This window comes from Piliocolobus tephrosceles, chromosome 9 (assembly GCF_002776525.5).
Source record: "Piliocolobus tephrosceles isolate RC106 chromosome 9, ASM277652v3, whole genome shotgun sequence".
Classification (NCBI taxonomy): domain Eukaryota; kingdom Metazoa; phylum Chordata; class Mammalia; order Primates; family Cercopithecidae; genus Piliocolobus; species Piliocolobus tephrosceles.
Genome location: NC_045442.1, coordinates 59216261 through 59240721, shown reverse-complemented (window position 1 = coordinate 59240721; position 24461 = coordinate 59216261). Strand labels below are relative to the sequence as shown.

Here is a 24461-nt window from a genome sequence, read left to right as displayed (position 1 = left end):
AATCAAAAAGAATGAGTTAGGCTTACACCTCAACTGTGTAATGTGATTACATATACCCTTATACATGTATAATTATATATTTTATATACACATACACATAATAGTGTGTTTCTTAGTACATTAAAGCTGCATATAATAGATTCTGTTTTATCTACTGTTTTGGAATGTTTTCCTATCTGCTGCCTTTTTGTTTCTCTTAATTAAAAGTCAGCCAGTTTTTCTCCACTGATTTTTATGTTTCATTTACTTCTATCTTACATTTTATCTAATTTTTACATTTAATTTTATGATCTGAAATTGCCACTATATTTAAATATATAAATTCTACAGTACACAAAACCAGTGGTTTATGATCACAGTTAATTTCTGTATCTCCAAAAAAATACTTTTTTAAGGGGGTGGCACATCAGAGATTAATGTTTGGCGAGTATTTGTCTCATTTTCTTCCTCCCCAGTTTTCTGTTAGAGCAGCTGTTTGTGGATTTGCTTCTGGAGAACTAAGGTTCTTACTATAAATGAAGAAGTATCCATTGAGTTAGGTATTTTTTTGTTGACTAAGTATCTTAATCTCAAACTTTTAGATTTTATATATTGCCAGTAAAGTATATATATATGGAATTGAAGGATGAAGTTTTATTTATTGAACAAATACTATGACAGTTAAATTCATAAAAGGAGTTAGGTGCAGTCGTGTGGCCTTGTCTAGAAGCAAAAATTATAATATCAAAAGCTCTCCATATGAATTGGGCCTTTTAAGTCTTTGTACTCATTTATTATTTTATTGAAAAAAGCTCCAAGTGCCTGTTTTGTGTCACATAATTGAGATTTGCTTTGAAATGTCTGATTCCTTAGATAAGTTGTTCACAGTGGTATGGTGCTCCATACTCTGAACTGTTCCATTATCTGGAATTAAAGGCATATAATAAAAAATGGAAATAGACTGTATTTAGTTTATTCTAGTGTAATAAATTGAAGAGTAAATAGATGATTAGAAGCAAGTGTATCAAATAAAAATTTCTCAGCAGTATAACAATTCTGTCGTTCATTCCAACTTGTAAAAACTGAATATTTTACACAGTTCATAGGAAAAATCTGTCTTTTGCATAGTGGAGGAAATAACCTTTTCCATAAGTCTTCTGGAAATGGGTTTATACCATAAGTGGGAGATGTGTGTGGTTATACACATGGGTGTTTCTCTAGTGGATTAAGCCAAATGGTTCCTTACCCTAAGTTAGAGACAGAGAGGGGAAAGCATGTAATTATAAAGAACGAGGCAGCAATTCTAGATGTGCTTAATAATTGGACCTGATTTCAAATGGGCCACTCCATATGGTTTATTTAAACACAGTGCTTTCTAAGTTTCTGCAAGAAGTGTATAGTCTCAGGAGAATAGCTGTACCTCTGATCCACACATTGGGCATGATTGGAAAACACAAGAGTAGGAAATACAGTTTATTCTTTCTGCATGACAGAAATAGCAAACTGTGTAAATCTAATGTCTGACATATAGATACAGTAATATGGGTGCAATAAGAATACAATTAGAAGTTAAAACCAACAACTAATTGCTGATCCCAACATAACTTGCTTTTATTTTATTTTATTTTATTTACATATATTTTATTTATATATATTCCAGCCTGGAATCCAGTGGCAGGATCTCACCCCACTGCAACTTCTGCCCCCTGGGCTCAAGCAGTTCTTGTGCCTCAGCCTCCTCAGTGGCTGGAATTACAGGCATGTGCCACCACGCCTGCCTAATTTTTGTATTTTTAGTAGAGACAGGGTTTCACCTATTGGCCAGACTGGTCTCAAACTCCTGGCCTCAAGTGATCCACCCACCTCGGCCTCCCAAAGTTCTGGGATTACAGGCATGAGCCACTGCATCTGGACCCCAACATAGCTTGTCTTTTTTTTTTTCTTTCTTTTTTTCTTTTAAGGAAGGAGTCTTGCTCTGTTGCCGGGCTGGAGTGCAGTGGTGCAGTGTCAGCTCACTGCAACCTCTACCTCCCAGGTTCAAGCGATTCTCCTGCCTCAGCCTCCCAAGTAGCTGGGACTACAGGCACACGCCACCATGCCCGGCTAATTTTTTGTATTTTAATAGAGATGGGATTTCACCATGTTGGTCAAGCAGGTCTCAAACTCCCGACCTCAGGTGATCCGCCCGCTTCAGCCTCCCAAAGTGCTGGGCTTACAGGCATGAGCCACTGCACCTGGCCAACTTGCTTTTAAATAAATACGTTTTTAAAAATTTTAATAGACAACATTTAATTTTTGGAGTTCCTCTCAGTCCAGAAATTCTTCCTACTCTCTAGATGACAGATGACTTCAGGCAGTGTTCTTATACCTAATAACAGAGTCAGTGAATGTGATGGAGCAGTGATGTAGAGTATATAAATAAGTTGATTTTGTTTTCATATATTAGACTGTAAAATGCATTAGAGTTTTGTCCTTTTTACTTTTTTGATGGCTTTTTTAATTCATCAATAAAGATAGCCAAGTTAATTTGTTTTCCTTTTACTTTCTTCGAACGCTTTTATTTTTCTAAAAGATACTGCCACTTTCAGTATGTTGATACCAAATGCAGGGTATTATAGTAAAGGAAAGATGTTAGGAGAAATAGCTCAGCACGTCTTCTCCCAAATACAGGTTTTATAAAATTACCACTTGTCTTAATGAGCCACACTTACCTTGGAAAATCAGATATGTATTTCAATAGAAATATGTTGAGACTAACATGTAGTTTCTAAATATATAAACCTTTGATCTTTACGTTCTTGCCGTGGATCTTGAAAGAGCTTTCTCCTACATCAACCAACTTTTGGTATAGAAGGACTGTATTTTCAGTTATTGATATACACAGAATATGAATGATTCTTACATTTGCTATTATACATACATGAATATTTAATATTTAAAGAGTTCAGTCAGCTGGAAAACTTAGTTCTCCATTTTCAGTACCCTGACATAAGAGAGGTTCATTTGGTTAGTAGAATTGGTTAGTAAGTCAATAGAAATGCTGCTGCAGACTTTTTAGTCATTAATTGGTACCTACAGCTGTTAATGTCTTTGCTTCTTTACTGAAGTCTTATTGTATTATCACAATATACTGACTTGAATTTCATATATATATATATATATATGACTTGAATTTAATCTCAAGGAGTTTAACTTTCTACAAAGCATAACCTTGCTAAAACTTTCCTACTGATTTTACAGCTGGCATTCCTCGTTCAGTATTGAAAGATTGGCGTAAAGTCAAGAAGCTGAAGCAAACTGGGGAATCCTTTTTACAGGATGACTCCTGCTGTGAGATAGGGCCTAATTTACAAAAGTGCCGAGAATGTAGACTTATTCGCAGTAAAAAAGGAGAAGAACCAGCTCACTCACCAGTATTTTGTAGATTTTACTACTTTAGACGGTAAGTGGAAATATGAGATTGGGAAAAAAGTAATTTATTGATTCGGTATTGGAAATTATATAGTGTTATTCTGAGTGTCCCTTTTGGATGGGGGAGTAAGTCTTTGAGTCTCCATGTTTTGGAAACATTATAAAAGAGTTATTAAATGTTTTTGTGCTAAATTTTAACAATTTCTAACTATTAGACTAAATACATACATTGTTATTCATGTTCCATATGACCTTTCTGTTCTGAGAGATTTATTTTTAATGAGAAAAAGGTTTTTTTCTGAACAGTTGTTAACCTATATACTAATTTAATATAAATATTACCAAATAATAGTTTAAAAGTAAAAACTTAAAGGTAGACTTGTAAGAGTTCAACTAAAAAATAGCTGGATAACCCAGACAGTAAAGACTAATTAACATGTCACACTCCAGAATCAGTCATTTCTAGTTGTGAATTCCATCTGTGTCCCTTAGTTCCTGTGTGAGTTTATTAACTATGGTAGGACAGCTAAGCCTGTCTCATCTGCAAAATGTAAATGTTAGTACTTACCTAACAGAGCTTTAATGAAGGTTAAATGAGATAAAGTATGCCAAGTCCTTAAGTGTAGTCCCATGCACATATGAAATGCTCTATTGTTAGCTGTAATTATCTTCCTAAGAAACTGAGACACTTTGCTCTGCTGACTACACTATGCTAGTAGCCCAGTATAGACCTCCAAAAATACGTGTTGATAAGAATGGACCAGGTTCTCTTTCTTCCTCACTTTGTAGCCAACAATCCCCAAAGGACAGACAATTTCAGGGAATAATTATAAGAGGTAATACCCATGGAAGTGCAGAAGAGATGAAAAAAGGAATCAAAAGGAAAGTAGGTTTGAGGTGATAAGAAAATCTAGGAAAAGTCTGAAGTAAAGAAATGTTCAGGCAAACATTATACCATAAAACCAAAATAAGATGCTGGATTATGACAAAAAGGAGAAATTTGGTTTAAAGAGAAGGATACTTTGGAAAGATAAGATATGAAAAATAGGGATAAACGAAATGTTGCTGTTCATATGAAAAATACAGTATGACTTATATTTTAGACATCACCTATTTGAGAGTAAAGAGAGTTAAGTACAAGATAATTGAGGAATAACCACCAGCCAGTAAGAGAATGGCAATTTTGGCTTCCATTTACTATAAACTTCTCTGAATAGAGTAGTTATTTGGATATCAGAAGCTAAGAGCAAGTAAGCACATTAATGGGGTTGCTATAAAACTATTAAGAATTTCATCCTTGTTCTCCTCAATCACTTCAGTAATGTTTCAATTTAATTAATGAAAGTGTATGTATAGTTGGCATTTTTAAAGTCCTCCTGGTGAAAGGCTTAAGTTGATTTAGGGCATTTCAGCTTTAGTGATTCCTGATTTAGATGTTGTATAAAATAACAGCATTGCTCTGGGCAACATTGGACCCACATTTTTACTCTTGTCATTCATCAAACACTTAAACAGTTTTCATTTTGTTGGAGTTAAGTATAAGTGATCTAATTTCTTGAAATAACCTAAAATTAGTACTACTTATTGCCATTTGCATAACACCTATGAGTTATTTAAATTAATTCAATAATTAGTGTGTGAAGAATTAACCTGTTTTCCTGTTTTTAATGTAATTCATATTTTATAATGCAATATAAACATAATTATAAATTTACAACTTTAAAGACTGAACTTACATTTTAATATGTTGGTACCTAATGCTTTTATGTTTTAATATTTCAGGTTGTCATTTAGTAAAAACGGAGTAGTTAGAATAGATGGTTTCTCTTCTCCTGACCAATATGATGATGAAGCTATGAGTTTGTGGACACATGAAAATTACGAAGATGATGAACTAGATATAGAGACTTCTAAATATATCTTGGATATAATAGGTGATAAGTTCTGTCAATTAGTAACATCTGAAAAAACAGCTTTGTCCTGGGTGAAAAAGGATGGTAAGGAAGTTAAATATAACATGAACTGCACAAATTTCATTTTAAGAATTTCCCTTTGAATTATGTTTAATCTATGAAAGAAGTCCCTAATCTTATCTTATCTTGTTAATTTTTAATTATGATAAAGATACTTTTTTACAATATGTATTTAAGGTTACAGATATTTTCCTGTAGAGGGTGAATTGAGTCAATTAACCATTTATGAAATCACAGTAGCATTTTGCTGTTTCTGCCGTTACAACATAAATTAATGCTTTAAACCCACTTTGGATGCAAATTGTGAAATTTCAGCATTTGGCTTATAAAGACATAATCTACCCCAATTATTTGTACTGGAATCTCAGCTTTACTCCCTGTTTAACTGTTTCCTTTGGCAAATAACCTCTCTGGGTATCAGGCAGGTCTGGAAAATAAGAAAGATAACTATGTCATTAATTTGTTGAGAAAGTTATGTTAATTATGTTTACTTAAGTACTTTAATAGTTTGTAACATAGTAGACACTCTAAATATTAGCTTCTTTTCCTTCCCTTCCTTGAAATCACTGGTTTGCCCCTCAGGGGACACTTAGCAATAACTGGAGACATCTTTGGTTGCATAACTGAGGGAGTTAAGGATATGTTGCCAACATCTAATAGGTAGAGGCTACAGATGCCACTGAACAGTCTGCAATGCACAGAGTAATCCCTCCCAACAAAGAATTATTCACCGTAAAATGTCAAAAGTACCAGAGTTGAGAAACCCTGCTTACATGTAAAGCCATTTTTATTTTTCACTTATGATCATTTATGAGTCTTCTAAAGAGAATTACTAATTACTTCAAGAAGTCTATTGGTCTTCAGTTAATATAGCCTTGAAAGTTCTCGGTTTGCCTTTACATTTTTATTTCTTCTGTATTTCAGCTAAAATTGCCTTGGAAAAGAGCATGTTTGCCTTTAAAATTTTTGTTTTTTCTGTATTTCAGCCAAAATTGCCTGGAAAAGAGCAGTGAGAGGAGTCCGGGAGATGTGTGATGCATGTGAAGCAACATTGTTTAACATTCACTGGGTCTGCCAAAAATGTGGATTTGTGGTCTGCTTAGATTGTTACAAGGCAAAGGAAAGGAAGAGTTCTAGAGGTGGGTATATAAGTTTACATAAATTGAAGTTTTTATAATATTTTCTTTAGGATCACTCTTCTAGAGCATCAGATGTGTTTTTTTATTCCTACCTTCCTTATTAATGTATTAAGGAATTTTTTTCAGTTTGTTTTTAAGAGGAGAAGTAAACACAGTTTATTAATGGCTGTATTTTCTAGAATTAAATTGCAGCTACACCCATCAGCCTCATGAGTGTATCCGTCTTCTCATTTCAGTCAGATAGTTCCTTAATGTAGCCCAAATTTAGGTTAGGCTTTGTTGCTTTAAGATTCCAATGTGTGGGCCAGGCACTGTGACTCATGCCTATTATCCCTGTGCTTTGGGAGGCTTAGGCAGGAGGATCACTTGAGCTCAGGGGTTCAAGGTTACACTGAGCTTTGATTGTGCCACTGCACTCCAGTCTAGGGGACAGAGCGAGACCCTGTCTCTATTGAAAAATTTTTTAAAAGACTGCAATGTGTAGAAACCTGAAGTCCTCTAGGACCTATGAATTACACAGTCATACTTTATAAGTCACAGTTGAATACTTACTAGTATAAATGTAAATTGATTTTCCTAAATATTGGTCTTTAGAGTACAAATACAAATGTTGAGGAATATGTGGCCACCACCCCATTTATCCCCATTTTTCTGTTTTGTTTGGAGACAGCGTCTCACTTTGTCACCCAGGCTGGAATACTGTGGTCAGTCTCAGCTCACTGCAGCCTCATACTCCTGGGCTCAAGTGATCCTCCCACCTCAGCCTCCTGAACAGCTGGAACTACAGGCACACACTACCATACCTCACTAATTTTGTTGTATTTTTCATAGAGAGAGAGTTTCATCATGTTGCCCAAGCTGACTCCAATTCTTAGAGAATAAAAAAGAAATCTTGATAATTTGGAAACAGCCTTTCAATTATTTCTAATTTCTAGGTAAACAAATGGCACAAAAACAGTGTTCTGTTTATTAATACAGCTAGAGATAATGTAAAGTTTAAAAAAGGAAGTAGGCTGGGCATGGTGGCTCGTGCCTGTAATCTCAGCACTTTGGGAGGCCAAGGCTGGCTTCCAAAGATTGCTTGTACCCAGGTGTTCAAGACCAGCCTGGGCAACATGGCAAAACCCTGTCTCTACAAAAAAAATACAAAAACTCAGCTGCGCATGGTGGTGTGTGCCTGTAGTCCCAGTTACTTGGGATGCTGAGGTGGGAGGATCACCTGAACCCAGGAGATGGAGGCTGCAGTGAATTGTGATTGCCCCATTGCCCTCCAGCCTGAGTGACGCAGTGATACCCTGTCTCAAAAAGGAAGTAATTAAATGAATCAAAAGTGTTTTAGAAAGATTATCCAAGGCAATTTTGGAAGTGACTACCTAAAACTGGTATTGAATTTTTTGTTAGGAGTAGAGTTCTGATGAAATAAGAGAATTAGAATTGTGGAAACGTTAGAAGTAATTTAGTATAGATTGTCTCAAAGTAATGAATGTCATTTTCATTTCAGGCAGCTCTTTTTACAGAGTAGTATATCAGGTAGATGAACCATGATTTAACCATCAGTATTTTCTACTGATAGGATTACCAAAGTCTCTTACCCTTTGTTACCAAAGAAACCTGAGCAAATGTGAAAGCATAGCTGAACATCTACAGCTAAGTGTTTCTGGGATATGCAATAGATATGTTAATATGAGTAAAATGTGAAACCATAATACATGTATTTTGACAATTAATTCTTATAAAACTTGATGACATGATGTGTATTTCAAATTCCTTTTTCCTTGTTTCATATTACTTTTGGTTTTCCTTTGCCAAATTAAAAAAGTTAATTTTAATTTACTCTGTTTTGCTGTGTTGTATGTATGTATATATATGTAAGCTACCATAAATTCTTTCTTTGAATAAGATAAAGAGTATTAAAACTAAATTGATGTATTACTGCTGATTTTCTTTTTCTTCTTTTTTTTTTTTTGGATGTTGTCATTGAGACGGAGTTTCACTCTTATTGCCCAGGCTGGAGTGCAGTGGCGCAATCTTGGCCTCCTGGATTCAAGTAATTCTCCTGCCTCAGCCTCCTGAGTAGCTGGGAATTACAGGCATGGGCCACCATGCCTAATTTTGTATTGTTAGTAGAGATGGGGTTTTACCAAGTTGGCCAGGCTGGTCTCAAACTCCTGACCTCAGCTGATCCACCCACCTCAGCCTCCCAAAGTGCTGGGATTACAAGCCTGAGCCACCATGCCCAGCCTGCTGATTTTCATAGTAGTATTAATTTTGAAAGTATAGTCTTGTTAGTTACCATATCATTCTTTTAAGTGTAACTTATGCCTTGGGTTGTTGTCCGTACTATCTAAATATCCATTTTACTGTTAAATATTATAATAAAACCGAGATTGAGTAGGTTTAATATATAGCTTCATGTAGTGGTAATCAACATAAGTGTCTAAAATATAAGCAATATATAAAACATTTGCAAGTTACTATGTAGGTTTTGCAGAGGAAAGTCAAAGCTTTTAAAGGTGACTAGTTTTAGATTGGGTTTGAATTTTATTGAATGTATATTTTTATGAAGCAATAGTTCTAGATTTTTTTTTTCTTTTTCTTTTTTTTTTTTTTTTTTTTTTTGAGATGGAGTCTTGCTGTGTTACCCAGGCTGGAGTGCAATGGTGCGATCTCGGCTTGCTGCAACCTCCATCTCCTGGGTTCAAGTGATTCTCCTGCCTCAGCCTCCCAAGTAGCTGAGACTACAGGCATGCATCACCACACCTGGCTGATTTTTTATTTTTAGTGGAGATGGGATTTCACCATGTTGGCCAGGCTGGTCTTGAAGTCCTGACCTCAAATGATCTGTGGCCTTGGCCTCCCAAAATGCTGGGATTACAGGTGTAAACCACTGTGCCTGGCCTAGTTCTCAATTTTTTTAATGCTGAGTTTATTGAGCTTTGTGACACTGAAGCTCTTATAGCTACATCGTAAGTAACTGTGTCACTAAATTTATAGAGAAAGTTCTTGAGATCAAGATATCAAATAAACATAACATTATTCTTTATGTTATGCCCTGTGGTATGCCTTAATTGTTTACAACTTCAGGGATGAAAGCTTATTTGAAGTCAGCGGTAGCAATTAATAATAACTGTATGGTACCAGCTTTTTTACATGTCTCATGTTCCTCTACATGTCTTTGAAGCATAAGAGGAAAATGATTTAACAGTCATCTCAAACTGTGTCAGTCTGATGTACTAGGATCAGGCATAAATTCTGTTTGGCACAAAAAACAGCTAAGAGAAGGAGATTAGCTACAGAGAAGATAGAGGTGACTAATAACAATAATGACTGGAAATTTTTTAAAAGGGTATCATTATATCCATTTTGTGTCACTGTTGTTATATAATTCGGGAAATGGTGGAACTGTTTTTCCTGACTTGTTTCAGAACCAAACATCTAAAGCATATCATTGACATTTTATTTCATTATTTTTATTTTTTTATTTTTTCATTGGCTATGACTCTAGACAATGAGACATTATATATAATCGTTAAGTTCTTTAAACCATCAATTTATAATTGTGAAACCATGAGCGTGATATACCACAAGGTATATTATCTTACAGATAAAGAACTATATGCTTGGATGAAGTGTGTGAAGGGACAGCCTCATGATCACAAACATTTAATGCCAACCCAAATTATACCTGGTTCTGGTAAGTATACCTTCTTCATGTAATATAACTGCTCTTGGTTGCTCCAGATTAAGGGAGCGCTTAAAGGAGTATCTGGAAGTATAACAAGGTAGAGACAGAAGATTTAACTAGTTTTGAATTGTGTTGCTCAGTTATTGGAAATCCTCTATGTAATAAAGCTTAGAAGATAAGTCCAAGCCTCAGTGATGAAGAAAGTTCACCATTAGAAGGAGAAAGTTAGAGTGTAATGAAAAGGCCTATTGGGGCCGGGCGCAGTGGCTCAAGCCTGTAATCCCAGCACTTTGGGAGGCCGAGACGGGCGGATCACGAGGTCAGGAGATCGAGACCATCCTGGCTAACACAGTGAAACCCCATCTCTACTAAGAAATACAAAAAATGAGCCGGGTGAGGTGGCGGGCGCCTGTAGTCCCAGCTACTCGGGAGGCTGAGGCAGGAGAATGGCGTAAACACAGGAGGCGGGGCTTGCAGTGAGCTGAGATCCGGCCACTGCACTCCAGCCTGGGTGACAGAGCGAGACTCCATTTCAAAAAAAAAAAAGAAAAGCCCTATTGGATTTTTAATGAAAGCTTTTTATAATTTTTGAGCATATCTGATTTTTAGTAGTGATAAAAGAATAAAGAATATAAATTTGGTTGAGTAATCAAATCTGTAATAGATGGAAGAGAATGGAGAAAAATGGAAGAAATTTAAAGGGCACAAGAAAACCTCCATTATTCCCAATTATAAAATATTGTAAGAAAAAAATTTTACAGCATTAACAACTAGTGGTAATCTTTTTATTAACTACCATTTTATTTTGTAGTTTTGACAGATCTTCTAGATGCCATGCACACTCTTAGAGAAAAATACGGTATTAAATCCCATTGTCATTGTACTAACAAACAGAATTTACAAGTTGGAAATTTTCCTACAATGAATGGTGTATCTCAAGTGAGTAAAACTCTCTGGTTACTCAAATAAAATCTGTGGTTAGTCAACTTTGATATTTATTTGAAATTTGATATAGGACTTATGTATGAATTAATGTTTGCTGTATTTCTGTGTAAATTTCTTATATCTATACTACTAATTGAATAATTGAAGAAAGTGTTTAAAGATGTAATTGTTCTACCTTTGTAGGTTTTACAGAATGTTCTGAATCACAGTAATAAAATTTCTCTGTGCATGCCTGAGTCTCAGCAGCAAAATACTCCTCAGAAGTCTGAGAAAAATGGTGGCAGCAGCCCAGAGAGTGATGTAGGCACAGATAACAAGTTAACTCCTCCAGAATCCCAGTCACCACTGCACTGGTTAGCAGATCTTGCAGAGCAAAAAGCCAGAGAGGAAAAAAAAGGTAAACATAATTGATTATCTAGGTATGTGTGAGAGGAGTATAGTATAACTAACCAACCATGTACCATTGTACAATAAAGTACTGTTAATATCGAGGTAAACAATTTACTTTGGTCTTTTGCTTGAATTATGGGTTAGGTTCAATGTAAAACATTTTGTCTTCGCTTATTAGGAACTAGCCTGTTGTTGTTTTTAGGGTGGGTTTTTTTTTTTTTTTGAGACTATCACCCAGGCTGGAGTGCAGTGGCACAATTGGTGCTCACTGCAGCCTTGACCTCTCAGGCCCAGGTGATCCTCCCAGTTCAGCCTCCCAAATAGCTGATAGTAACAGGCATGTACTACAATGCCTAATTTTCTTTTGGGAGGTGGGGGAGCACAGAGTTTTGCTCTTGTTTCTCAGTCTGGAGTGCAATGGCATAATCTCGGCTCGCTGCAACCTCTGCCTCTCAGGTTTAAGTCATTGTCCTGCCTCAGCCTCCCTAGTAGCTGGGATTAAAGGCATGCATCACCACACCCAGCTCATTTTATATTTTTAGTAGAGACAGGGCTTCACCGTGTTGGCCAGGCTGGTCTCAAACTCCTGACCTCAGGTAATCCATCTGCCTCGGCCTCCCAAAGTGCTGGGATTACAGGCGTGAACCACCACGACTGGCCAATTTTTTTTTTTTTTTCGTTTTTGTAGACTTGAGGTTTCGCCATGTTGCCCAGACTGTTCTTGAGCTCCTGGGCTCAAGCAGTCTACCTCATCTTCCCAGAGTGCTGGGATTACAGACGTGAGCCAAAATACCCAGCCTTAGCCTTCCTTTAACTACATACCAAAGTTAGTTACAGAATTGTTTGTGGATGAGCATATTGAGAAAGCCACCAGAGCACTAGATGTGTAACTTACCTATATTTTCTTTTTCGGGCTTTTTTTTTTTTTTTTTAAGACTGAGTCTCACTCTATTGTCCGGGCTGGAGTGTAATGGCATGATCTCAGCTCACTGCAACCTCTGACACCCAGGTTCCAGCGATTCTCGTGCCTCAGCCTCCTGAGTAGCTGGGATTACAGGCACGTGCCACAATGCCCAGCTAATTTTTATATTTTTAGTAGAGATGGGGTTTCCGCATGTTGGCCAGGTTGGTCTTGAACTCCTGACCTCAAGTGATCCACCTGCCTCAGCCTCCCAAAGTGCTGGGATTACAGTTGTGAGCCACCACGCCCGGCCAGCTTACCTGTATTTTCTACCTGTGTTTGCTATAGTGTTTTTCATTTGTAACAGGTGTAAACATGTCTTAAATGTTGAGGTACGCCTTTTTACATTTAGATTATTTGAATCCATTTGGCCAGGCTGGTCTCAAACCTCACTCATCCTCAGGTTTGTGTTTAGGTGAATAAATCACTAATGCTTCTTTCAGTTTTTATCTCCCACTAGAAAATGCTGGGGCCAGTTTTATCTGTACTTTAGCACCATGCTTAATAGAATGAAAATTTGTAAGGGCTGGGCACAGTGACTCATGCCTGTAATCCCAGCACTTTGGGAGGCCAAGGTGGGCAGATCATTTGAGGTCAGGAGTTCAAGATCAGCCTGACCAACGTGGTGAAACCCCGTCTCTACTAAAAATACAGAAAAATTAGCTGGGCATGGTGGCGCATGCCTGTAGTCTCAGTTACTCAGGAAGCTAAGACAGGAGAATCACTTGAACCTGGGAAGCAGAGGTTGCAGTGAGCCGAGGTCACGCCACTGCACTCCAGCCTGGGTGACAGAGGGAGACTCCGTCTCAAAACAAAAAACGAAACAAAATCTGTGAAATTTTCTATTTCAGAAAACAAAGAACTTACCCTTGAAAAACAAATTAAAGAAGAAAGAGAACAAGACAACTCTGAATCTCCAAATGGCAGAACATCACCTCTTGTGTCCCAGAATAATGAACAAGGCTCAACCTTACGGGATTTGCTGACTACAACAGCTGGAAAGCTACGTGTGGGGTCTACAGATGCTGGCATTGCCTTTGCCCCAGTATATTCAATGGGAGCCCCAGTGAGTGTGATGCCAGATTTTTGGTTTTAATGTGGGCCTTAAACAGAGATGATTTGGAGACTTGGTTTTTGGCTCTGAACTACCCAATATGCAGATGAAATCAAGTGTACCAAATTGCTAGGCATGTTGGTATTTGCATTATAACTGTACCTTGAAAGCTGGCATTTTCCATCTTTTTTTCCAAGGTGAAAGGTGGAGGGGAGGCTCTTCGATTCCAGAAGATCCCTAAGATACCCCTTTAGAATTTGGAAACTATTTGTCTAGTGAAGGCAAAAACCCACATGAAAGTGAATGTTGAATGTTACTTAAAATAATCAGAAGTCAAATTTTGCTTTAATTATTTACCAGGAAAAAAGAAGAGCAATATAATTTATTTTAAAACTATATGGGGGCGCCGAGTGCGGTGGCTCACACCTATAATTCTAGCACTTTGGGAGACTGAGGCAGCTGGATCATGAGGTCAGGAGTTCAAGACCAGCCTGGCCAAGACGGTGAAACTTTGTCTCTACTAAAAATACAAAAGTTAGCCAGGTGTGGTGGCATGTGTCTGTAATCCCAGCTACTTGGGAGGCTGAGGCAGAGAATTGCTTAAACCTGGGAGGCTGAGGAGGTTGCAGTGTGCTGTGTGCCACTACACTCCAGCCTGGGTGACAGAGCAAGACTCCATCTCAAAAAAAAAATAAAAGTATATGGGGGCCGGGTGTGGTGGCTCACGCCTATAATCCTAGCACTTTGGGAGGCTGAGGTAAGCAGATCACCTGAGGTCAGGGGTTAGGGACCAGCCTGGCCAACAACATGGTGTAACCCCAGCTCTACTAAAAATACAGAAATTAGCCAGGCATGGTGGTGCATGCTTGTAATCTCAACTACTTGGGAGTCTGAGGCAGGAAAATCACTTGAACCTGGGAGGTGGAGGTTGTAGTGAGCTGGGGGGTCAATCATGCCTATAATCCTAGCACTTTGGGAGGCTGAGTTGGAGGATTGCTTGAGGCCAGGAGTTTGAAACCAGACTGAGCAACATAGCAAGACCCCCATCTCTATTTCTTATAAAATAAAATACTAAAAATATTTTTAAAATGTATATGAGGGATGCCACCTACCTGTATTCTCTGTCCCAGGCCTATAACGACGTAATAGACAGGAAGGCTGTACTTCCAAGTTCTTCAGACCTGGCAGTTCTCACACAACCGGATTTCTGGTTTGCATTTTGTCAGGAATATAGGAACTCAAATCTAAGTGCATATATTCTGGAGTGTAGGGATATTGTTTAAAAAAAAATAAGTCTGTGGGAGGAAAATGTATATGATTTCTCTCAAAAACAGGTTTTTTTTGTTTTGTTTTTTCCTTAATAGAGTAGCAAAAGTGGACGGACTATGCCTAACATTCTTGATGACATAATTGCTTCAGTTGTTGAAAACAAAATTCCACCAAGTAAAACCTCCAAGATAAATGTAAAACCAGAGCTTAAAGAAGAGCCTGAAGAAAGCATAATATCTGCAGTGGATGAAAATAATAAATTATACAGTGATATACCACATTCTTGGATCTGTGAGAAACATATTTTATGGCTTAAGGATTATAAGAATAGCAATAATTGGAAGCTTTTCAAAGAATGTTGGAAACAAGGACAGGTGTGTATTTTAGGCTTATTAAAAACACTTGGTAGAACTGAAGCTTATTAAATAGAATGGTTCCCTCCTTAGGGATAGAAATAGAGGGGGGAAATAGTACTTAACACATTTGGGGGACAATAAGATATAAAAGTACTGAAAAGATTGTCAGAATGCTTATTTCTCAATTCCTGTTTTTTGGCCAGATTTAATATGAATTAACAGGGAAGCATTGATTATTTTATGTTAGTTTTTGATCTGTCAGAACAGACATGTAATAGCGCCTTGAATTTACAAAACGCAGTTCCTTTCTCCTCTTTTTTAGATTGATATTTTAGTCCAGTTAGTAGATCCATGTCCACTATTAAAATGTTAATATTAACAGCATTTTTCATGAACCTATGTAGATGTTCTTGTCTGTAGTATTTATACATAGAACGTTCCCTTACGAATTAGTTCATCGAATCTTGAATGACAAACTATATTGTTCTTTCTCCTCTAATATAAATGATTTTCTGTTGGACAAAAGTTTTGATAATGTTTGATATACATTTCAGATGGCAGTTTACTACATTAATGCAAAAATTATGAAGAAATTAAGTATTTGTATGACAGTATTATTCTGGTAAATTTATTTCTTGTTCTCTGGAAAATGTTTACTTTGTTCATTCAACCGTTACTGAGCATCTAATAAGAGATCTAGTCTCTGTCATAGGCAGTAAGAATATAAAAATGAGTAAGCTATGTAAAAATGAGTAAGAACTATTTTTAGTGCAATGCTTCTTGATCTTTTTAGGTAACTAATCCCTTTCGAAATCTGATGAAAGCGAATCTTTCACCCCCAAAAAAGAAATGCACACTTGCGCGTTGCATATACACAAGATTTAGCATGTCTTTTTTGCCTTGGTCTCCTTGAAGCCCTGATGACATTACTGGGCTGAAATTTTATTTAATTTGTGTGCGCTTTTGAGGTAGAAAAGAGTCACACAAATAATTGTTTTCATAATTATGTTAAGTGTTTTAAGAACTTTGTTCAAGGTGCTATGAGAACCCAGAAAAGGAAATGTCAAAGCTAGGATACTAGCTCAAAAAGGTAGTCTAAATTGATTCCTTAGAGGTTAAGTGAAGTTTTTTGCTAGATGGACAAGAGGCTGGACATACACAAGAACAGGTGTTCAGGGAACTTTCTGAGTAGGTGTGATTATCTGCAACATAGATGATGGTTCATGGGGGAGAGTGATGTAAGGAGATGGCTAGAGGAATGATGAAATGCCCTTATATATCATACTAAAGAGTTTTAACATTATACTGTAGGTGCTAGTTTTAATTGTGGAATCTGTATAATCAAATTGACATTTTATAATAACTGACAGCAAGACAGATTAGAAGTTGAGTTAGAAGAGAATAATACCATTGGCAAGGAGTCTAATCAGAAAGCTTTACAGGCCTGGTGCTGTGGCTCATGCCTATAATCCCAACTTTTTGGGAGGCCAAGGCGGGAAGATTGATTGCTGCAGCCCAGGAGTTGGAGACCAGCCTGGAACATAGTGAGACCCTGTTTGTTTCTTTTTTTTTTTTTGAGACGGAGTCTCGCTCTGTTGCCCGGGCTGGAGTGCAGTGGCCGGATCTCAGCTCACTGCAAGCTCCGCCTCCCGGGTTTATGCCATTCTCCTGCCTCAGCCTACCGAGTAGCTGGGACTACAGGCGCCCACCACCTCGCCCGGCTAGTTTTTTGTGTATTTTTTTTAGTAGAGACGGGGTTTCACCATGTTAGCCAGGATGGTCTCGATCTCCTGACCTCGTGATCCACCTGTCTCGGCCTCCCAAAGTGCTGGGATTACAGGCTTGAGCCACCGTGCCCGGCCAAGACCCTGTTTCTACCGAAAAATTTTAATTAGCCAGATGTGGTGGTTAACACCTGTAGTCCCAGCTATTTTGGGAGGCTGAGGCAGTAAGATTGCTTTAGCCCAATAAGTCCAGGCTGCCATGAGCCATGATCACGTGCACTGTGCTCCAGCCTGGGCAACAAAGTGAAACCCTGTCTCCCAAAAAAATAAGATCATGATGATAGCCTAAGAATTCTGCTTTGAATTATTTTGATATACTAATTAGCTTAACCCTTACCTTGTTTTAAAAATTTTACTTTCAACAAGCTGCTGATTACCATAATAGCAGGAATATTATTGGATAGGTACTAGGCACTAGGAATTAATACATGAATTGCCAGCAAGAGTTAGCTAATACCTGGACCTCTTTTTAAAGTCGTATATATTATCGGCTCATTGAAAAAATGTTTAATGGAACATTCAACCATGTAGTAAACCAGACTTTAGGATTTTTTTCTTTTTTAAGATGTCTTTTGTATTTAAAAAAAAAAAATCTAGCTAGAGATTATTCTGCTTTTGTGGTTCCTAAATTTTAATTATCTTATAATTATTATTTAATTATCTTAATTAGTTTAAGAATACTAATAATCACTTAGATTTTTTGTTTGTTTCTGGAGACAGGGTTTTACTGTGTCGCTCAGCAGGACACAAACTCCGGCTCAAGCAATCCTCCCACCTCAGCCTTGGGAGCTGGGACTACAAGAATGCACTGCCACACCCAGCCTAGTAAATACCATTTTTCAGAGACTTTTAAGTCATAGCTTACTGTGTTCTCTGTATTCCAGAATTCTGCTTCATTAGAATACAGGAATTTGTTTAAAACCTGAGAATAATACATCAGATGTTCTTAGATATGTTTTTATATATCATTTATTGTCTTTTTAGAAGCTGCAAATCTTCCATTACTGGTTTCTGCATTATTAGAAAGCTGTTAGGGAATTTGGGTGGAAAGGACATGTACCCCCCGCCACCAAGTATAAGAAAGCTTTGAGGGAATTTGAATTTATATAATTTCAAAGGAGACACTCACTTTCAGAGAATCACTCATTAGGCTTGAAATTTAATAGTGTCAGCTACTGAACAGGCCGAGGTGGAAGGATTGCTTGAGCCCAAAGGGTTACAGTCAGGTGTGATGAGGCCGCTGCTCTCCAACCTGGATAGGAGAGCAAGACTCTGTCTCAAAAAAAAAAAAAAAAAAGTCTATGTATCTTTTAACTGTTATTTATTTATCTATTTATTTATAAGCCTGCAGTGGTTTCTGGTGTGCATAAGAAAATGAACATTAGCCTATGGAAGGCGGAATCAATTAGTCTTGATTTTGGAGACCACCAAGCTGATCTCCTGAACTGCAAAGATAGCATCATTTCAAATGCCAATGTTAAGGAATTCTGGGATGGTTTTGAAGAAGTTTCAAGTATGTTGGTTTTTATTTTACTATTTTCTCCATCATACTCCTTCAAAATGATAAATTCCAAATGTAACTTAACAGATTTTAAGTCTTTGAAACATCTGTTTTACGTTGTTGTCTAACAAAAAGAAACAAGTAATTGGAAACAAAATACTGGGTCCCAATACCTGTCTCTAGCACTAATTTCCTTTGACCTTAAAGATGCCGTTTAAACTGTTTTACTTACGGAGAAATGTTTGACAGTTCCATAAGCTTGTGAAAATTGAATTATTTATGTAAAACTCTTTGAAAATTAAAAGTGTAAATGTAAGATTGTAATGTTACCAAGATTTTTAAAAACAATTTTTGAGATATTACAAGTGGGTAATTTAATGAATTCTGTTTATGTAAAAAAGGAACAAAGGTTTTAATACTACATAAGTAATAAGTCAGTAAGCAAGCATTCATTAAGCATGTAATGTGCAACAATCACATCATTCATTCATTTACATTTCTTTCTCTCCAAATGTTAATAAAGATAAAAAGGCAGAAATTACCCTTTTAGTAATTAACTGCATTCTTTATAGAACGACAGAAAAACAAAAGTGGAGAAACAGTTGTTTTAAAATTGAAAGATTGGCCTTCAGGAGAAGACTTCAAGACTATGATGCCAGCAAGGTTTGAAACTTTTCATTTTGACTCGACTTTTTGATCAAGATAAAACTATCCCCAGAGATAGAATAAGTAATTGTAAATGTGACCTGTAGACTTTTTCTTCCTCAATTAAAAATAAATAACTTGAGGCTGAGTGTCATATAGTGGCTCACGCCTGTAATCCCAGCTCTTTGGGAGGCCAAGGCGAGAGGATCGCTTGAGTCCAAGACTTGGAGACCAGTCTGGCCAACATGACAAAACCTCATCTCTAGGGAAAAATACAAAAATTAGCCAAGCATGGTGGCAGGCGTCTGTAGTCCCAGCTACTCGTGAGGCTTAGGTGAGAGGATCACTTGAGCCGCGGAGGTGGGGGCTGCAGTGAGCTGAGATCATGCCACTGAACTCCAGCCTAGGTGACAGAGTGAGACCCTGTCTGACTGATTGATTGATAGCAAAACTGAGTTGGTAGCCTCAGCATTTGATTGATTGATTGATAGCAAAACTGAGTTGGTAGCCTCAGCAGTGGGGAAGTCTTTATGTTAGGGCAGTGAAGGAAAGAATGTTCATATTAAAGAGGCTGGGCACAGTGGCTCACGCCTGTAATCCCAACACTTTGGGAGGCCAAGGTGGGCAACAAGAGTGAAACTCTGTCTCAAAAAAAAAAAAAAAAAAAGAACACAGGACTCTGTTTAGGACCTCCCTTCTATTACAGCTTTTAATGGTTAGAGAAGCAGAATTGCTATTTTAGTCAGTATCACTTGAGTCAAGGAAAATTGTTACCTGTCTTATGGACCTTCTGGTGTTTTGAACAACTTGAAAATTATATATGTGAAAAGACTTATCAATGCAGATCTTTATAAGAAGGCAATGTTGTTATTCTTCAGATACGAAGATCTTTTAAAAAGTCTGCCATTGCCGGAATATTGTAATCCAGAAGGAAAATTCAATTTGGCCTCTCATTTGCCAGGATTTTTTGTACGTCCTGATCTAGGACCCAGGTTGTGCAGTGCTTATGGTAGGTACATATTCACATTTCTCCTATGTAGGAATTATATTGGATTTTTAAAAATTTTTGTTCAGGCCAGGCACAGTGGCTCACGCCTGTAATCCCAGCACTTTGGGAGGCTAAGGCGGGTGAATCACGAGGTCAGGAGCTCGAGACCATCCTGGTCAACATGGTGAAACCCTGTCTCTAATAAAAATACAAAAATTAACCAGGCATGGTGGCGTGCGCCTATAGTCCCAGCTACTCAGGAGGCTGAGGCAGGAGAATTGTTTGAACCCAGGAGGCATGAAGGTTGCAGTGAGTTGAGATTGCGCTACTGCACTCCAGCCTAGACGACAGAGCAAGACTCCGTCTCAAAAAAAAAAAAAAATTTCTGTTCAAGGATGGGCGTGGTGTCTCATGCCTGTAAATCCCAGCACTTTGGGAGGTCAGGGCGGGTGGATCATGAGGTCAAGAGATTGAGACCGGGCCAACATGGTGAAACCCCGTCTCTACTAAAAATAGAAAAATTAGCTGGGTGTGGTGGTGTGCACCTGTAGTCCCAGCTACTCGGGAGGCTGAGGCAGGAGAATTGCTTAAACTTGGGAGGCGGAGGTTGCAGTGAGTTGAGATCGTGCCACTGCACTGCATTGTACTCCAGCCTGGCAACAGAGCGAGACTCCTTCTCAAAAAAAGAATTTCTGTTTGTACAAATTGTCTGATGATTTTTAGTTTCTACTAAATCTGTTATTTTAATCCATCCTTTTTTATATTAAGTAGCATTTTAGGAATTAACAGCCAAAATATAGTTAAGTACCTGCTAATTGATTTTTTTATTAATTTGATTTTTAACCATAGTACATTTTATTATAATAGAAATGTAATTATTGAAATAATAGAGTGTTTTATAGATTGTGGCTTTTGGAACAGGTTTTTGTAATAAGGAAATTAAAATTCAAATTATAGTTAAATTATGCAGATAGAGCTAAATTGGAGGGATATCTGGTTATACTATTATATATATAAAGTATTTTGTCAAGTAAAATCTTGTTTTATACACAGGTGTAGTTGCTGCTAAAGATCATGATATAGGAACAACAAATCTCCATGTTGAAGTTTCTGATGTTGTAAATATTCTAGTCTATGTTGGCATAGCAAAAGGAAATGGCATTCTCTCAAAAGCAGGTAACTTAAAGAATAAGTAGTCTTTGAAATAACAGTTGAATAATCACATTCACTAGTATCGTCCAGAATATCAGCTTCTGAGTTAACAGTGAAGATTTCAAAAAGAATTGCAATGGATGTAGGGGCATTTTAGCCCTTATTACTTGAAGATTGAGTAATTTTCCTTTTTTTTTTTTAATCTAAGTGAAATTTTAATTTTAAAAGTGAATATTTTAATTTCTTTTCTATCATTAAGTATTGTGTTGATGAAAATACACTGTTAAGCTCACTTGTAAACATTTATTGAGGACAGGCGCAGTGTCTCATGCCTGTAATCCCAGTACTTTGGGAGGCCGAGGCGAGTGAATCACTGGAGGTCGGGAGTTCGAGACCAGCCTGACCAACATGCTGAAAGCCCGTCTCTACTAAAAATACAAAATTAGCTGGGTGTGGTGGTGCATGCCTGTAATCTCAGCTGCTCGGGAGGCTGAAGCAGGAGAACCGCTTGAACCCAGGAGGCGGAGGTGGCTGTGAGCTGAGATCGTGCCATTGCACTCCAGCCTGGGCAACAAAAGCAAAACTCTATCTCCAAAAAACCAAAAAACAAACCAACAAGAAAACATTTATTGAAGCATAGAAACTAAGTCCTAGGGTTCTAAAGATGATTAAAATATGGTTTGTGGCTCATTCTTTTTTCCCCTCCAGTAAAAAGAGGAAGAAGGGAGTCTTTTAAGTGGAAGTAACCTCTTTCTATCCAGTACATAGGTTTTCATTTCTGTCCCCTGAATTTCTTTTTGAAACCATGCTCTGTCAGTTATTCCCTTCTTTATAAAGACATAGATACAATCTTAGGCCCTTAACATTTTCTTCTCCATTGGCTTTTTTTCTGTACAATAAAAGCAAAGTCTAAGATTATTTTTTCTTTCTCGAAAGAAAGCCTCCTTTAAACCTTTTCATCCTATTGCTTCTACCCTCGTAAGAAATATTTTACCATCTCTGTCACTTTCCTTTTACATTTCAGTTCATTGCAGTCTTATCCCATACTGGTCTGAAATTACTATTGCTACTGCTGTCACTCACACATACTTGGATAATTCAGTGTATCTTTCTGGTTCATGTATTACTCACCCTTGTCTATAAAAATGGCACCATTAATCACAACCTCTTTGAATATAGTCTTCTGCTTCTGTGATGCCACTTCTGATTCTGACACCTTATGGAGTTGGAGACTTCTTTGGGGTTTCAGACATTCTCTACCTTTTCTACTTCACATGTACTTTCTGTGAAATTCTGTGGATGACGTCCAGCCATGAAATAGATCATCAATTTTATATCTGGATCCCAGAGTGGATCTATAGCTTAATGGCTAGGTGCTGGGGACATGGGATTCATTATAGTATTCACTCTACTTTTGTGTACATTTGACAATTTTATAATACCCAACCTAAAATACATCAAAACTGTAGAAACTCATTTTTACATTATGCTACTCAGCTTTTTAACTGACACTATTGACTATAATAGGTTACCACTCCCATCCCCCAGAGATTTGACAGTCAGTGGGTACACTTGAGTTATAGTCTGAGCGCTGCCACAGAAATGTGACCTGTGGTTCAGCTTATTTATCCTTTCTAATCCTGTGATGCCATGGAGTTGTATCCTTTGTATCTCATTATAGTTTGTTCAGATCTTTCCCTGTAGCACTTAGAAATTACAATATAGAAGTTAACCTGCTTTCCTCCATTACTATTCATTCATGTCCTTAAAAGCTAGAACTTTCTTCCTCATCTTGGTTTATGCATATCCCCCAGTGTCTGTTTCTAGCATATTTCTTTTGAAAAAATTTCAGGAGAATGTCAACATTTTAAATAATCCTTTGGCTCTCTTTATCTAAAAAGTTTTTGTCACTTTTTATAGGTGGTCACAAACAACGTTTTAGCGTTATAATAATGTTTGAAACACATTGAAAAATACTTAAAAGATAATGCTTTTTTCCTCCATCTGTCATGTGTCTCTTTCCTCCATGTCTTCCTGGCAAATTCCTATAATTCATTCTTTCAAATGTAACTCAGATTATCATTCACCCTAGAAGTCTTCATTAAAGAAAGTAAACTTACTCTACTCTAGCCAATCGTTCTCTTTCTTATGATGCCTCCCCCGCCTCATGTACTTTTAATTTTTAGAGCAGTAAAATTTAAAGGAAGAAAGTCAGAAAACCAATTCAAAGTTTCCAGCTTTTAATTTTGTTAAGAAAACAGATTTTAAAAACATCAACTGTCATTTTTTAAAGAGAACATTTTAAACTCTCTCTACAAGAAAGATACACCAGGCTCAGTGGCTCATGCCTGTAATCCCAGCACTTTGGGAGGCCGAGGCGGGTGAATCACTTGAGGTTAGGAGTTTGAGACCAGCTAGCCAACATGGTGAAACTCAGTCTCTACTAAAAATACAAAAATTAGCTGGGCGTGGTGGTGTATGCCTGTAATCCTAGTTACTTGGGAGGCTGAGGCAGGAGAATTGCTTGAACCTGGAAGGTGGAAGTGGCAGTGAGCCAAGATTGTGCCATTCCACTCCAGCCTAGATGACACAGCAAAACTCCATCTCAAAAAAACAAAAAAGAGAAAGAAATCAGAGTAAAGGATGATTTTTTTATGATCAACTTTTTACATTGCCCTTAATTTTTTTTTTTTTTTTTTTACCATGACTGGGAAAAAACTTTGTCACAGATAACACTGGAGGAATTAACCTCTCTCTGTACCCTTTGTACTGATACGATTGCCCTTACCACAATGTGATGTTTATTTGTCTAGATTTATTAGGACCCTCTTTAACTCCATGAGCTCTTGAATGGATCTTTCTTAATTGTAATCCCCAACTTCCTAGGACAGTGCCTGGCACATAGTAAACACTTACTAAATGTTTCAATTAAGAAGTGCTTGCAGCTGGCCAGGTGCAGTGGCTCACACCTGTAATCCGAGCACTTCGGGAGGCCGAGGTGGGTGGATCACCTGAGGTCAGGAGTTCAAGACCAGCCTGACCAACATATAGTGAAACCCCATCTATAGTAAAAAAATACAAAAATTATCTGGGCATGGTGGAGCATGCCTATAGTCCCAGCTACTTGGGAAGCTGAGGCAGGAGAATCGCTTGAACCCAGGAGGCGGAGGTTGCAGTGAGCTGAGATCGTGCCACTGCGCCCCGGCACTCCAGCCTGGGCGACAGAGTG

At 37.5% G+C, this 24461-nt stretch overlaps 1 protein-coding gene across 6 annotated transcripts in view; it reads left to right on the top strand.

Moving 5' to 3' along the window:
* The window catches only part of JMJD1C (jumonji domain containing 1C), a 367699-nt gene that overhangs the window by 330512 nt on the left and 12726 nt on the right, over positions 1 to 24461 (top strand). For all 6 annotated transcript variants that reach the window (XM_023205127.2, XM_023205126.3, XM_023205123.2 and 3 more), the window contains 12 exons: positions 3220 to 3421; positions 5173 to 5387; positions 6350 to 6502; positions 10107 to 10196; positions 10999 to 11126; positions 11316 to 11529; positions 13335 to 13549; positions 14902 to 15180; positions 18291 to 18459; positions 19020 to 19110; positions 19971 to 20101; positions 21134 to 21256. In XM_023205127.2, coding sequence (XP_023060895.1) covers positions 3220 to 3421; positions 5173 to 5387; positions 6350 to 6502; positions 10107 to 10196; positions 10999 to 11126; positions 11316 to 11529; positions 13335 to 13549; positions 14902 to 15180; positions 18291 to 18459; positions 19020 to 19110; positions 19971 to 20101; positions 21134 to 21256 — 2010 coding nt within the window. The remainder of the gene's footprint in view (positions 1 to 3219; positions 3422 to 5172; positions 5388 to 6349; positions 6503 to 10106; positions 10197 to 10998; positions 11127 to 11315; positions 11530 to 13334; positions 13550 to 14901; positions 15181 to 18290; positions 18460 to 19019; positions 19111 to 19970; positions 20102 to 21133; positions 21257 to 24461) is intronic.